We start from the raw sequence: 15,465 nt of genomic DNA, 5'->3' as shown, positions 1-15,465 counted from the left end.
AGGATGATTTCACGGACAACGGTGTTTTCTTCGCAAACCAGATTCCAAGGCCTTCTCTGCCGACGAACAGGCATGTTCCAAGAGATGTCAAGGATGAGGAGTGTATTTCGTCGGGAAACCAGAAACTACGTTCGTTATTTCTCATTGACACATTACCTCATCACAAAACTTGCTCTCTCAGGTTGACCAGAAGACTCCCATAACCCCATCCCAACGACGTGCACCGGCATCGCGATCAGGGTTCGTACCCAAACGTGTCATCCAGACCCTTTGGGCAAATAAACTAGCACCCTCTGACTTCTACGACATCTCCGGCCACATATCTCCCGTTTATCGCGCCATACGTTTTTCATACGGCCGGCGCCTGTCGATGAGATTCTTCTATCAGCCAGACTCACGGCACTTGGGTCCCAAACCTCCATTCCCATCTGGAACTCACGGATTTCTATACTACGTTTCTAAAACGCCGTGGCTGCTCGGCGGAGAGCTCCGATTTCGCATCACGAAGGACAATAACCCTGCGAGCTTTGATGGTGGAGACGATCTACGGTGTCCAGATGGCGAAGTGTGGTGTCGGAAACTGTCGAACCTTCGCAACTTCAAGCAGATCGCTCTCCTGCGCAGCTTAATTAATCCGGAGGATGACTTTGACACTGATCTACAGCACAGCGTCAACCCAACTCTTTCACGGCGCTGCCTTCAAACCCTTGATCCCCATCGACTTCGCCCTTCTGACTTCCAAGACTTATCCGACCTTAACAAAGTCAGGCTGACCGTACCAAACCCTCCAGCGGGCAGAACAAGGTCTTCGGACATCGCCTACGACACTCGCAAACACGCTGAGGGTCATTATCCCACCGGAACTCACGGTTTCTTCTATTATCTCTCACCCGTGGATAAACTTGCGCAGGGAGAGATACGCTTCCGAATCACTAAGGATGACAATCCGGCCAATTTTACCTCTGGCAAGGATCTGTTGTTGAGGACCGGGCTGCCTTGGACAATATCAATGGCATCGCTGTTAAAAGATACACATATTGTATTTCGACATCTGTTGCTAGAGGAAAAGCTGGTCCCGGATAACTATTTTACCAATTTGGCAGCCTCTGTGATCAGAGAATCCAGCAGTCGTCGGGCACCTCTCAGGCGCACAACGTCCCCCATCCTAACGTCATTTGGGCAGCAGTTCCGTTTTGACTTCTCTAAGCATACCGGTTGTGTCTATATCAAGGGTGAACACGAACTTCTTTATGTCAAGTTTAAGAACCCACTGCTGTATGTCAATTCGATCACAGGTTTTGACGGTGCGTGTTTGCACCACAAATATTGGATGTTGGGGAAGGAGCTTGGACATAAAGGCTGACGGCCTTCTAGGTCTTGGGCTTTGTTGTTTCGAGCCTCTAATGCATGCAGATGGGCGTCGCGGAGTTGTTATCCGATTGAACAAAATTGTGGAACCCCTGAGAGCACGTCCGGTTCCAGAAGGCAGGAAGGCAATGCAGGAGCCAGTGGAGGGACAGCTGCTCACTGAAACCGGGGCCGGAATCAAACCAAAGTGGTATGATATGGAGAAGAAATGTCGATTCGGCCACGCCATGCGGACATTGTATGTGAATACAGCAGGTATATCTGGCGAGCGATCTTTGACGGACCCATAGTTTTGTGTGAGTTCTGATCTTTTGCAGCCAATAAGAGCGATTCACCAACTGGTCTATTCTAGATGCTCGACGCTCTATTCCTATGAGACCAGCAATCTTTTTGTCCGCGCACTTGGATCTTTAAGGAAGCCCGGTTAATGCGGCGTGTACGTTTCGTGATTTGTGGGTTATACTCCGTAGCTCACTGGATTCCCCACCGTGACAAGACAAGTATCGCTGGCTGTAGATATTCCACCATTCACGTAGGCTCTCCTCGATGGGGCATCAGCAATGACTTATTCGATCCCGTTACATGAAAGATGGGGTCAGAGTTAGACACTCATCGATGCTATGTATACTATTCTTTTTAGCTTATCTCCCGACCAGGCATCCACCCAGTTGTCGTGGATCAACTCAATGTTCTGCTCGAGCTGTATAGATTTTCCTGGACGCTGTGCAATGCTGAACTACGGCTCGCTCCAGAACGCTGATGGAATATCGACCAATCACGATTAGCGCCACGCCAGCGGGACCGCTTCCAACTCTCAACGACTCACGGACAGCAAGCGACCAGTTCCCCCCGACCGTCGAATATGGTTGATATATCTTCAATGATCTCGATACTATCATCACTACTTATAGGTCCAACTTAATGCTGTGTTTAACTTCTTGCTTTATCTACAGAGGTCGAGCGGCTGCCCGTCGTCGATATTTTCAAGAAAAGTGCCAGATAGATAGCATGTATCAGTTGCTCAGTCCTTCTGTCTACCGGATATACGACGATTAATCATTTCATGTGAACTGTCTTCAGAGCAGTAGGACCTGATGTTGCCACCAAGTGAAACATTCTCTATCAACATCAGAGGAGCCGGATTGTGTTCGGACGCCAGAACCAACGTGCCGCAGACGGGCAGCGAGGTGTTGAGTACTACTAGGCAGGTGGCATAAGGGTGCAATGAGGGCGAAGCTTGATAGATGTCAAGTAGACGGGCCAGAGTAGGGCGGGCAATCTATTGAAAGAGGCCTTCGAAGCGGTGGTGACTCCCTCGGAGGCATCGCCAATCGACCGCGCTTCTTTGATGAAACGGTGGAAGAACAGAAAATATATCATCAATAACAGAGGGAGGGTGCCCGCCTAGACCTACCTCCGCCTGGTAGGTCTTTCGACTGATATAGCAAACAATGGACTCGCCAAATATGCGGATCATATCTGATTGAGGAGGGCTCTGACAAAGAAATCGCAAGCAGATAGAGCAGGAGAGTTGTTGCCTTGATGCCTGTTGACATCGAGTAGCGCACAATCAAGTCACAGGCCGCTGCCGCTGCCCTACTAACAGGAAACACAGAGCCTACATGAGGTCCATCTCTCACGGTGATTGCATTGACACGTGGATAAATGGACCCATAATCGGCATCGCCACTCGACACAAACAATGACAGATCCCAAACCAAATAGGATGGATAAGTTCTCCCGTCCCTCATTACAATGGTTGGTTCCTCTGTCCGGTCAAGTGCCGTCAATTGCCAAGTCAACATGGCAGCTTGTGAGAAATTTGTGCAGCGATCATGAACGAGAAAGCGGACAGAAAATGGCACCAAGAAACGTGCCTTACTATACCCGCGTACAATTTGAGCTAGGTGCACATAGGCTTCTCTGTCACCCGCAAAAACCGTTAGAAGAGGCAAATTTTCCATGATGCTGTTCAAAAGGGCTGGTACCATTGGCGCAAGCATGTAGCATCAATGGCTATTCGGAAGCAATGGGCATGGATGGCAACTCGTTCTAAAGAGAAAGCCTCAGGGGGGGAGAGATCGACTGGTGAATGCATCGACCACGGGGAAGGCCAGAATAGAGGGACTATCGCGACATGGGTATATCTCTTGTCGTCCTTCCTCTTTAAAAGATTCACTCGCGTGGTCAGAAAACCTACACAACCAACTTTTTCAAAATTCGGATGCAAGGCGGTTGAAGGTAACGTACGCCATAGATCGGAGCGTGTTTGGTCCTTTGAACGCGCTCTGGACACGAGGCAAAGATCTGTATAATGTTCCTAGTCAGTGATAGACAACCGCCCATTCTCACCTTCAAACAGTGACGGTGCCGTGCACCTGATTCGAAAATCAATCTCAGTGAGCGAAAGAAGATGGCTATGCGGCATCAGAGAACAAGGCATGATGGTCGCATCGTGGAATTTTCTGAGAAGTCATTTGGCGTCCATTCGAAGATGATACATCTAGATAGATTGACGAAGGTGAGCCCATCAATCGACCGCGTTGACCTACACCTCTCCACAATCATCTTAAACACTCAAAGCGCGACGCGCCAGCCGTGTCGTCTGGCTGGCCTTCCTGGATGCAGGAAGAACTGTCGAGTGGGTACATTTCCACGCAGATCTTTCGTTTTGTGACGACTTGCACATAGCTCCTGGCGCGGGGCCCTCAAGGTCCCAATTCGATCACACTGAGCCCTTGCTCAGACAAGATTCAGATGTAAATTTCGATTCATTCTGATATTTGCGGGGGTTGCCACTTACGAGTGCTGTACCGGGGTTTAGGGCGTACATGTCGAACGGGACCGCAAGGGACCTCATGTCCTTCAACGCGAAGCCGGACGCGTATGGCTAGATGTACGCGCGTCGGGCCAGTCACTCCCCGCCTTCTCGCTGCAGCTGGCCTCTTCGCCCGCCCATTATTTCGTTGCTGGTCCCCTTCCGTGCCTTGTCGTCCCGCCTACGCGGGCACCCACCTCCACACTGGCTACATTCCCGATAGTCCCGCCACACGAACTCGTCCCAGCCACCGCCTCTAACGTATCAGTAAGGACATACAATCCCTTCCGGCTCGAACCTTCGCTCCCCGCCTCATCCGAAAATCCATCGACCCATGACCCCTTGATGGAGCGTGTCATACCCACCGACGCACAAATATCTACCTTCTCGGAGCTGGAAGGTGCTGTCTACCCTTTCGCAGGTCCCTTGGTTGACATGGCATGTGTGGTGGTGGCGTCGCGCCTTGACCCACGGTGGGACCTGGAAGCCGTGCAGCGAATGATAAGGGATTGTTTGGCATATGCGGGGAAGCAGCAGCCATTGAGCAGGGCGAGCCTGGAGTCGAGGGCAATGGAGGAGACTGTGGAGGTCAGCGAGGTCGAGGTCGGAAGTGGAGATGAGGATAGAGAGCGAGACGAGAGCGAGACAACTTGGTCTCAGGAGACCGGATGCTGGCGCGTCGCGCCTATGCCTACCCCGAGGCCAATGGAGGCAGCTGGAGGGTTACACCCAATGCCTGTGGTCATACCACAGACTGACGGCGATGCCCTCAGCAATGACAAAGATAAATCAACAACGTCCACCCACGAGGTGGACAACCCCGCAGGCGAGCCTGTCGTCGAGCTTGTACCGCTGTCAAGTGGAGGGCCCATGGCATCTTGGTCTGTGGACGACTAACCTGAGGCTCCAGGTCCAGAGGATGTACCTCAGCCCCAGCCCGGAATCCCTTATCCCAAGCCCACGGCCGTGATCGATGAGACGGTGTACGGCACCGATCTTCTCCGTTGCCAGCCATGCAACAAGCACTTCGTGCGCGCATCCGATCGCAAGCGACACATCGAGACGCATTCCGTACCTTCCGAAGGACTATCTTGCGACTGGTGCCAAAAGGGAGGCTACTCCCGCCAAGACGCGATTGACCGGCACAAGAGGAACAACTGCCCGCGCAAGGGCAAGATATGTGAGCAAAAAAGGACAAGGCAAAAGTGGAATATTCAGGGAGCGGCAAATTTTGGTGGACTCCAGGGTACGACGGTGATTCGGATGGAGGCGCAGCGGGATCGTTGTCGACAGTGAGCTGAAGCTGGAGCTGGAGGTACGCACTTTTATATATCACTAGCTCTCCTCTCTTCTCTTTTGTTTGCGCACTTCTCAACCCTCCCCCACCCCACGCGAGTTCCGGGTCGTCGGTATCGATTTCATGTACTCGGGGCTCGCCTGTACCTTCGCCTTCCCTTTCACGACGTCTATCTTCATTTTTGACTATGATTGTCCGCCCGGATCGATGAGGGTGCAGACATATTCCGGCGTTGAAGCTCATGCTCTTTGTTTCCCGCAGAGATCCTAGTTTGCGATTTATTGCCGCACGACCTTGCGCGCTCTTCGAGAGTCTTCGTGGTGTAAAGTGAGAGCAAGTCATTATGTAAGGCAGGCTTCAACGAGGGCTGTTCGTGAGTTGTTCGTGGTACCGGCGAGGGTTCCATTCCTAACTTACTTGCATTTCCTCATTATTCGCGACATAATTCAAAGTGCTTTCGCATGTCTGTATCTACCTGTGTTCGGTTCTTATTATTTCCATTGTCAAAAGTTCGTCTGTGCTCCTTGATTCCGCACCTCACCGTGGTCGACAATCTCGCTATTATGATAAATGGATAGAATGCAACATAAGCCGATAGGTCCAATCAGAAAAACCATCGTGGGGATGACCATTTGGTATGAGAGCGCTACAGCGCGTCGAAGTTGATGTGATGCGAGACTCTCCTTCTCTCCAATTCGTCTTCTCTCTGAGATATGGGAATGGGGCATGACAAATATGACGATAATATAGATCAGAAACTGACTGACCTTCTCGTTTAGATGCAGCACGAGCACGACGGCGGCAAGCGTCACCGTGGCCGCCACGACACTGACACCGACCCACGTAAACCAATCCCCTGGCCGAAGATATAGCTCTTTCCGCCACGCGTCGTTCGAGTCTCCAGGGTTGATCACGATTTTGGAATTGGGGATGACCATCTCTAGATTGATATAATGCTGCTGATCGTGCTTCGTTGACCCCGCGAAGAGGTTCTCGATGTAGTTGTTTGTGCGCCCAAGGCCGAAGAAGGCGTAAGGCGTGTGGAGCGAATGATATGAGGTTTGTGGTAGTTGGGCGACTAGAGGGCCTGTAGGTCAGAAGGGTGATGGAGGGCGGGAAGACAAAACAGACTTTGCGCAGCCGATCGGCGCCCAGAGGTATCAAGAACTGTGTATTTGTAGCTTGCACCTGAGTAGCTGACACCAAACGGCTAGGGATTTGAATTTAGTGTTCATGACGGGGCAGTGAAGATTCAGGACACCCACATGATATTTCTCGCTACCGTTTGGCGATACACACCAACCGCTTCCGCATGCACCATTCAAAACTATGACCCGATATTCAGTCTAACTAACGAAACCAGATGAACTTTCAAGCTGACCAATAGCTTTCATGAAGAAAGCGTCATAGTAGAAATTATTCTGCACGAAAAGAATATTTCCTTGGCCCTGTTCTCCTGTCCGCTGGACTAGTATATCTAATGTTCCCTGATACCCGTGAATCAGTATATAAAGTACAGATTATCAGATAATAGACGTACATCTTCGTCCATGTCTAGGAACGTGACCCCCCGTGCATCACCTATGCTTTGGAGGGATTCCACGCCCTTTGTAGCTTCCTTCCAGCCTCTTCGAGCACCTGGGACATCGCATCCCTCAATACCTTTCCCGCATTGCTCAGAGAAAATCAATCGCGGCCTGCGCGCCCTATCAAGACTCGTGCTTGTAATAAGCAATAAATCAGGAAAACCATCGAGGTTCGCATCGCCCACGCGTGGGAGCACGGGTAGAGGAGGGGAGAATGTTGTGTCGAGAACGAGGAGGGACGGGGAAGAAGACTGTGAGTGGAGCAGCGTGGATAGAGGAAGAGACACGTAGTGCTGAGAATGCAAATGTAAGCGCAAGTGAATATGACCAGTCTAACATTACTTACAGGCACCGTGAAATCAAACTTGGATTGAGGGTCTGCAGTGCAGAGTTCGTCTGGTCGTCGGCACGTCCTCTCTGCGTCTTTACCATCAGCCGAGCTGTTGACGGGAGCTGTGGAAATAATAGCGGAAGAAGCCGATGCACAAAGTGGGATCTGCTTGTTGTACGCGATATTGAGTGCACAGCCTGTGCCGAGCCCGGTACTGGCCGACACAGAGGCACATGTGGTGATTAAAAGGTCAATCGTACCATCTCGATCTAGTAACGAAGATATCGATTGAAAAATGTAAGAGAGGATATGTAGCACAGAACCGCGGATGGTGTATGCAGATATTGCACTCACCCATGTCAGCGAAGGTCACAGACTGAGTCCCCTGTGGTAGACGCCCGCTCTGCGCGAGCGTGAAGCCTCTGGATTTGTTGTTCACCCAAATCTGGAACGATTTTCGACCCGAAGGTTCGTCACAGACAAGAAAAACATCTATATAGATACTGTTCAGACAAGCGAAATGCGCCATAAGCTGTTAGACACACCGGCAAGGCAGTCACCATTTAGATCAATAACAGCGTTACTATGCGGGTTGGATATCTTGCACTGGTTACCACTGAAGGGCGGATTGATGCTGAGACAGAGTGTCAGTGATGTTTTCCAACAATACGGAACCACTAAATTGACGCACACGTTATACAAAATCTGACTCGGATCCGAGGCATTCCATACATTTTGCCATACTTTCAGCGAAGAGCTTCCAGGACGGAGACCTAGCAGGTCAATCTTCATGTCCCCATCAATGTCCAAAGGCACAGGCTGTGATAACGAGGACGACGGGAGGGAAAGGGGATCCAAATCTATCGAGAATTTCTCAGCTCCCGTACGCAGAGAAAATAGTTGGTTGTAGTATACCGAAACCTCCTCCATGCCTTGCAGGATATAAAGACAAGGAAAGTTCATCGGATGAAGAACTCTGCGACATGACGAGGAGGTCAAGTGTCCCATCATGTGTGAAGTCGCCTGGAACGACGTTATAAACGCGCTGGGGATGACGGAAGGAGGCAGAGCGACGAAAGTCAAAGCTCTCTTTAGTGCCGTGGATTTAATTGCTGTGTTCCAAAATATATGTCTGAGTGCCTACCGTGGTTCCAAAGGTACACGGAAAGCGTGTACTGATCGGACCCTAGCACAACAATGTCAAGACTTCCAATCTTGAGCATTGAGACAACCTGAAGGAAGCTCGAATATAGATACTCACAACTGATCGCCATTGAAATCTCCAAATGCGACCACTCTGCCATCGTCATCTACTCCCATAGATCCTGCTGTTAAGAGTGCATTCCCATTGAAGCGTTTTGGTGGAAACGGCCAGATGGCGGATGCGGGTAAGGTGGCAATGAATAGATAGATACAACAAAGAAAGGTGAGATGTAGTCTTGGAGGTTTCCGTCGCAAAATCGGAGGATGCATTGTCCTATCGTACGAAACTCGGTGCATAAGATCCTACTGAATTTCCGTTTGACTGCACGGAGAGAGATTCTGGCAATTCTTTCCCATCACGTGACTCAAACGCGTTGTATGACTGCAAGGATGATTTATGTATGCCCGCGTTGTCATGTCCTTTAGTATCGCATTTCAGCCCGCGAAGTCCTGTGTGAGGTCGCTGTATCAGTCCGCATGATTGTAAGGGTGGCAGAATTCCGATAGAAGTGCTTTATAACATGCACAATCCATATCATACAACATTGATATACATATCCAATTTAATCCCTACAAGAGTCCCAAGACGGTCATGAACCGTTATCCTGTAATCAATTTCCATCGAGCCTCCTTTCCTTCTCCACCGTCATAAATTACCCTCCCCTCTTTCTCGAGCTTCTTCAGGTGCAACTGAATGCCATGCGCTGCAGGCTCCCACAATGACTGTGGATATCTTGCATACAACTTCTCGACGACGCCCCACGTCGTCCATATATCGTCCGAGCTGCCAGGCGGAGGCACTCCGATGGCCTCAATTATCTGTTCCTCCCTCTCCAAGCGGTGCTCGATGTACATCCGTATCGTCGTTGTGCCTTCCTCAACGACAGGTCCGTGGCCAGGATATAACAGGGTATACGTTGCCTCTGCTTTCCCTTCCGGTTTCCCTTGTCCAAAGTCCTCATTACGTGCAGCATGAAGCATGGTGCGAAGGCTTGCCACATATGATCCGAGATCTTCGAACACAGCAGTTCCTTTCCCAAGGACGGTGTCACCAGTAAATAGTGCGCGATCCGTAGGGTAGAGCAATGATATCGAGTCTGCGGTGTGCCCCGGTGTATGGATGACCTTCAGCACTTGCTGAGGTGCGTCGGGCGACGGGATAAAGATGCTTTGCCCGTCATGCAAGTCGTGATAGACGCCGCCGTTCTCTGCTGGAATATAATCGCCCTCTTTCAATTGAGACGCGACATTGGCTAGGGTAATATCTGGAGAGCTAGCCGGTGGCAAAGGAAATTTATGTATCCGCGGAGGTGAGAAGGGGACTTCGGGGTTACGAGCTACCCAGAGTTCTCGGAGGACCCCAATAACGGAGGGTAGACCACAGACATGATCATGATGTTTATGGGTTATTACAATGTCGGAGATATCTGGGAGATGGGCGTGTGTTGCTTTGAGCATTGATTGGAGGAGTGGTGGAAAGGCTGTTTGCCCTGCTCCAGTATCAAGTAGAATATATGGGTTCGTAGGGCCGATGAGGTAGGTATTTGTGCCTATAGAGCATGAGGAAAAGGCAGGATTGAGATTCCGTCAAGCCTTACCTTGAAGTGTGAATTTGCCAGGATTCTGTTATGACTGCATACCAAAAACTGAAGATCGACGAAGGGAAAGCGATTGACTCACCTGGCCTAGCACTCGTACAACTGAGTTACTCAGCTACAGACATGATCTTCAGACCACATGTTGAAAGTATAGCAAATGTCCTCGAACCTGAGACTTACCCGCGTAATGGAAGGCAGAGGAGGTAATTTATCCATGAAGGTGAGGCAATGGACAAAACAATCTCGAGCCTCGACTAATCTCGCCGATAACACGCCGTTAGTCATGAAACGACGGATGTGACTAACTGAACAGGGTGTAACGTCGCTTGTCACAGACTCTGCTTGCCCACAGCGAAGATGTCGACGGCAGCAACACTGGCCCCTTCTGCACTCACCGACACCCATAAAAGAAAAAGGTGGGCATATTTTGCATTCAATGACTTATAATACTAAGACACGCGCCAGATCACGCTCCCGCTCGCCGTCAGCAGATGGTGCACCACCACTTACACGCCGACGCTCCCTTTCACCTCGACCCCGCACGTTAGATCTTCCAAAAGTTGACGATGTCGACCCTGTTCGTCGTAAGGAGCGTGAGCGCCAACTTGCAGCCCGAATGGCTACGAGCCAGCTCGAAAAGGCGGGCAAGGAGAAAAGCGTCGAGGACAAGGAGAAAGCTAAAGAGTTCGATGCTCAGGCCGAATTCGCAAAGCTCGTAGGGTCTCGGTCTGGCGGCGTTTACATGCCACCTGCTCGCCTCCGCGCTCTTCGCGAGGCTGCATCTTCCGACCGCACAAGCGCGGAGTACCAGCGATTGTCTTGGGATGCGCTACGCAAATCTATTACTGGTATTGTCAACAGGGTCAACATTGGCAACATCAAGAATGTGGTGCCGGAGCTGTTTGCCGAGAACTTGATCAGGGGCCGGGGCTTGTTTGCACGTAGCATCATGAAGGCGCAGTCGGCGAGTTTGCCATTTACACCCGTCTTTGCCGCAGTCATTGCTGTCCTCAACACCAAGCTGCCTCAGGTTGGCGAGTTGGTGTTGACTCGGCTCATCAGTCAGTTCCGAAGGGCATTTAAGAGGAATGATAAGGTATGTGGTAACATCATCACCAACTCGTGGCGCACTGAAACCGCCGTTATTAGACTGTGTGTCATTCTACTACCACTTTCATCGCACATCTGGTAAATCAAGGTGTGGCCCACGAAATCATTGCCCTTCAAATCCTTGTTCTTCTTCTTGAGCGGCCCACGGACGACGCCATTGAGATTGCGGTGGGCTTCACACGTGAAGTCGGCGCTTTCCTTGCGGAAAACTCACCCCAAGCCAACGCTTCTGTCTTTGAGCGCTTCCGTGCGGTGTTGAATGAGAGCAAACTCAGTCATCGTGTGCAGTACATGATCGAAGTGCTCATGCAGGTCCGAAAAGACAAATATAAGGATAACCCAATATTGCCCGAGGGGTTGGATCTGGTGGAAGAAGACGACCAGATCACTCACCAGATTGGATTGGAAGAAGAGTTACAGGTGCAAGAGGGCTTGAGTAAGCCATTTTTTATTTGTTTCGGCTCTTCGTTGACATTAGTTTGTCCGACAGACATATTCAAGATCGATCCGAATTATCTGCAAAACGAAGAAAAGTACAAAGCTATCAAGGCTGAAATTCTCGGCGAGGACAGCTCTGATGGAGATGAATCAGGCTCCGAAGAGAGCGAGAGCGAGGGCGAAGGTACTTGCTTCAACGATAGTCAACTTGTATACGGGCTAACGCAACACCGACAGCCGTGGAAGAAAAGGAAGGTATTGAAGATCGCACGCAAACAAACCTCGTCAACCTTCGCCGTATCATCTACTTGACAATCATGAATGCTCTCAACTATGAAGAAGCCGTACACAAGCTTCTTAAAGTCCAGATCCAAGAGGGTGAGGAGGTGTGTGTGCTCGCTCGTCTTGACCTTCCTCAACTGTCTTACATTCCGTCCAGATCGAGCTTGTCAACATGATTATTGAATGTTGCTCCCAAGAGCGTTCCTATTCAACTTTCTACGGCCTCATCGGGGAACGCTTTTGCAAGATCAATCGAGTATGGAATGAATGCTTTGAATCAGCCTTCCAGACCTACTACTCTACCATTCACCGATATGAAACTAACCGATTGCGAAACATCGCGCGCCTCTTCGGCCACCTTCTTGCCACTGACGCGGTGTCGTGGGTCGTCCTGGAATGCGTCAAAATCAACGAAGATGATACTACCAGCAGCAGTCGCATCTTTGTGAAGATCATGATGCAGGAAGTGTTGGAGAACATGGGCTTAGCGACGCTGAAGGAGCGGTTCGCAGACCCTGAAGTCAAGGCACTCTGCAGGAACATGTTCCCTCTCGATAACCCGAAGAATACGCGTTTCGCTATCAACTACTTCACCAGCATAGGGTTAGGTGCGGTGACAGAGGAAATGAGAGAGCACTTGAAGGTAAGTTACTTCTGGCCGCTGATCTGCTCGCTCGGTTGGCTTATATTGATGTCATCGTTCTCAGAACGCCCCGCGTATCATCATGGAGCAACGGCGGGCAATGCTCGAAGCCGAATCGTCCTCTTCCGACAGCGATTCTTCTGACTCGGATTCGGATTCGGACTCCTCTCCTTCTACGTCCTCATCTGACTCGGGCCATTCTGACGACTCTCGTAATCGCCGAAGGCGGCGTCGCTCGATGACCCCGCCTCGGAGACGAGAGCGGGATGATTCGCGCGACCGCGAGCGTGACCGTGGACATAGCGGCCGTGGCAATGGAAAGGCTACAACTCACACTCCACCCTCGTATTACGATGGGAAGGACACTAGAGGGAAGGAACCTTCGAGAGAAAGGGATAATAGCAGGGACAGAGATGTCGGTAGAGAGAGATATAGGTCGAAGAGGGACTCGCCATCACCACCGCCGACACGAAGGAGATATTCAGCCGATTCGAGATCCCCGCCGAGACGGGCCCCGAGGAGGGAGCCTTTGTCTCCCCCGCCAGAGAGGGAACGAGGATATGGGTATGGGAGAGGTGGGGAGCGTGACAACGGTTATGAGAAACGGCGGCACGACTCCAGAGAGAGGTACACGGAGCGAAGGTGATGATGCAGATTGGGCAACGACCATGACTTAGACTGTCTGCACGACAGTGATCAGTCCTTTTCGGTTTTTGTGTGTACTCTATGTGAAAGTCGGCCACTGTTTTAGCTTCAGCTGCCAATGCATGCATGGCTTACAAGGTGAACAAGTTATTTCACTTGTTCGGTCAGTCTCAAAGCCACTCAAATCCTGGCAATCTTGAAACATTGCTAGAAATCGTATTACCGGCACATCCAGTTGAGGACAGTCGAGGCCGCACTCGATGACGCCACCATTAAGGGTCACTGCTATTTCACGCAATGGGATCAATCACAATCCTCACCACTTAACCCGCTCTTTCTACGGTGCATCCTTGGACGATGGACCCATTTTTTTTTTCACTTTCCCCATCGATCATTTGTTGAGGCTTTACTATTCCCGAAATGGGTTCTGTGTATGAACTAATGATCATTAGACTCAGAGCAATCGAACTCTTGTGCAGACACAAGGTTTATTCACTCTTTTCGCACATAGTGTTCGCTGATCGTCCCATCCAGTGCAGAGGATTACTGGAATTTCACTATGAAGACGAGGTTCCCAATGATCGCATCAGCATCCGCCGATGTTACTTTGGTTCTCAATGTGCTGAACGATGAGCTTGTGGCCATGCGCCACTCAATCCGTCCCGTTTATGTCCAACGATGCAATATGGCTCCCATATCACGTCTACCTTTCGAAATTTAAGCATGCATCTTCAGGCTCTTGACAGCGGAAGAATCCCCAGTAGGTCTTGATAGCCATTCAGGAAAAGCTCGGTGCACAAGACTAGGATGGATCAAAGTCGCTCACGTCTGCAGCCATTGGAGAGAGGTTGCTCTTCAGAACCTAGTGCTGCGACCGCTCGTCGCTTCCCACACTGCACGCGAAGTGTTGTCGGCAAAAGCTTCCGCAGGTCCAAGGTTACATTCCATTTATTTTGCGAACCATCGATCGCAAAACAAATCCAAACCCATATAGCGCGAATGATTATTGGGGCCACGCTGTGCGCAAAAGATTCGCCTCTATTGCGGAAACACCCGCAAACGACCTTTGTCGTGCATTTGACAACGATCTACACTTCTTCCGCCTTTCGCTTTCTGATACTGCCACGCGACACAACAGCTACATCCTCGTATCGCGTTTCACGTCCGATATCTTGGAGTACGTTTTTTTGCTCCTAAGCCTGAGCTCGCAGCCACGCAATTTCCGTAGGTTGCCCATACACTAAAGATTGGGATGGATCAAAGTCTCTCAAGTCTGTCGTTACTGGAGACAAATTACTCTCACTACCCCAATGTTATGGACCCGCACCGTCTTCGATCTCGGCCTCAGATGGGCCCTGGAGACACTCACGCGCTCCAAAACAGTGCCAATTATCATCAAACACAGTGCTATCATTTTTGCAAGCCGTTTGAACCAAAGGCTGCCGGTTGCTATGCCGGTTGACCTGGTTGCTGCTTATTTGTCTCACACAAGGGTGATAGATTTATATGGCAGTGATAAAGATTTATCGCTTGTTATTCAGTCTCTGATCCTTGCTGCCCCCGTTCTAGAGCGTGTCAGACTGAAGAATAATTCATCGTATGGGGCGATCAGTGTTATATCGAATTTTCCTCATGATTTGTTTGTTCAATTCGCCCCCCTTCTGCGCACAGCCTCGTTCAACGGATTTAGAATCCCCTGGTCCTCTGGATTCCTACATAATCTGATGAATCTGTCTGTTTCATTACCCTCGACTGCTTCCGATTCGTCAGCATTACCGCCTCCAGACGAGTTTTATGAAGGATTGTCTCATATGACACATCTGGCGCATTTATCACTCGACCTTCTCATCCCAGTCACATAATCACGCTTCCTCGGCTTTCAAGCCTCAAGTTGAGGGGGCCGTGGTCGAGTTGCATGGCGATGCTTGCCAATATTCAATGCCCTGACGATGCACACCTAGATCTAACGGCACACATGGACAATTCAAATAGATCCATGGACGCTCTTACTGCAATCCTGAACGGCATGCCGGTGGACTAGGGGGGGCTTTGCCTTTGCACTCTCTGTGGATATGTGATGAAGGCTATGCTTTCAGGGTCTTCGGTTGGCTAGGATCGGCACCCCGTGTCATTAGATCCTCTCATA

At 50.4% G+C, this 15,465-nt stretch overlaps 6 protein-coding genes across 6 annotated transcripts; 4 read left to right on the top strand and 2 right to left on the bottom strand.

Annotated features, from left to right (window-relative positions):
- Window positions 1-72: 72 nt before the first annotated feature.
- On the top strand, window positions 73-1,658 carry HETIRDRAFT_414387 (uncharacterized protein; the record flags this gene model as incomplete). The annotated part of the gene is made up of 3 exons (XM_009543926.1): window positions 73-129; window positions 182-1,304; window positions 1,414-1,658. 3 exons carry the CDS (start codon window positions 73-75, stop codon window positions 1,656-1,658), a joined length of 1,425 nt encoding a protein of 474 aa, XP_009542221.1.
- A 1,412-nt stretch (window positions 1,659-3,070) lies between these two features.
- On the top strand, window positions 3,071-5,083 carry HETIRDRAFT_424678 (uncharacterized protein; the record flags this gene model as incomplete). The annotated part of the gene is made up of 6 exons (XM_009543925.1): window positions 3,071-3,181; window positions 3,348-3,614; window positions 3,693-3,767; window positions 3,880-3,889; window positions 4,060-4,127; window positions 4,193-5,083. 6 exons carry the CDS (start codon window positions 3,071-3,073, stop codon window positions 5,081-5,083), a joined length of 1,422 nt encoding a protein of 473 aa, XP_009542220.1.
- Window positions 5,084-6,027: 944 nt separating this feature from the next.
- Window positions 6,028-8,877, bottom strand: HETIRDRAFT_154581 (uncharacterized protein). Its single transcript, XM_009543924.1, has 14 exons — window positions 8,662-8,877; window positions 8,545-8,606; window positions 8,316-8,489; window positions 8,092-8,260; window positions 7,946-8,034; window positions 7,755-7,892; window positions 7,556-7,669; window positions 7,416-7,522; window positions 7,024-7,362; window positions 6,865-6,970; window positions 6,749-6,810; window positions 6,615-6,693; window positions 6,251-6,561; window positions 6,028-6,189 (listed from the first exon to the last, which is right to left on the bottom strand). The coding sequence occupies exons 1-14, from the start codon at window positions 8,871-8,873 to the stop codon at window positions 6,130-6,132; spliced, it is 2,022 nt and encodes a 673-aa protein (XP_009542219.1). The 5' UTR covers window positions 8,874-8,877; the 3' UTR covers window positions 6,028-6,129.
- A 209-nt stretch (window positions 8,878-9,086) lies between these two features.
- On the bottom strand, window positions 9,087-10,417 carry HETIRDRAFT_379268 (uncharacterized protein; the record flags this gene model as incomplete). Its single annotated transcript, XM_009543923.1, has 5 exons — window positions 9,087-9,811; window positions 9,938-10,153; window positions 10,202-10,226; window positions 10,284-10,316; window positions 10,382-10,417. The coding sequence occupies 5 exons, from the start codon at window positions 10,415-10,417 to the stop codon at window positions 9,204-9,206; spliced, it is 918 nt and encodes a 305-aa protein (XP_009542218.1). The 3' UTR covers window positions 9,087-9,203.
- A 400-nt stretch (window positions 10,418-10,817) lies between these two features.
- HETIRDRAFT_311406 (uncharacterized protein) lies at window positions 10,818-12,816 on the top strand (the record flags this gene model as incomplete). Its single annotated transcript, XM_009543922.1, has 6 exons — window positions 10,818-11,297; window positions 11,351-11,747; window positions 11,802-11,933; window positions 11,987-12,135; window positions 12,189-12,674; window positions 12,739-12,816. Coding segments are annotated over 6 exons (1,722 nt in total), but the record flags the coding sequence as incomplete, so codon positions are not given.
- Window positions 12,817-14,566: 1,750 nt separating this feature from the next.
- HETIRDRAFT_309943 (uncharacterized protein) lies at window positions 14,567-15,181 on the top strand (the record flags this gene model as incomplete). The annotated part of the gene is made up of 1 exon (XM_009543921.1): window positions 14,567-15,181. A coding segment is annotated over one exon (615 nt), but the record flags the coding sequence as incomplete, so codon positions are not given.
- Between the last annotated feature and the right edge of the window lie 284 nt (window positions 15,182-15,465).

This window comes from Heterobasidion irregulare, assembly GCF_000320585.1.
Source record: "Heterobasidion irregulare TC 32-1 unplaced genomic scaffold scaffold_02, whole genome shotgun sequence".
NCBI lineage: Eukaryota > Fungi > Basidiomycota > Agaricomycetes > Russulales > Bondarzewiaceae > Heterobasidion > Heterobasidion irregulare.
The sequence above is the reverse complement of the archived record's forward strand: the minus strand, read 5'-3'. Positions and strand labels throughout refer to the sequence as shown.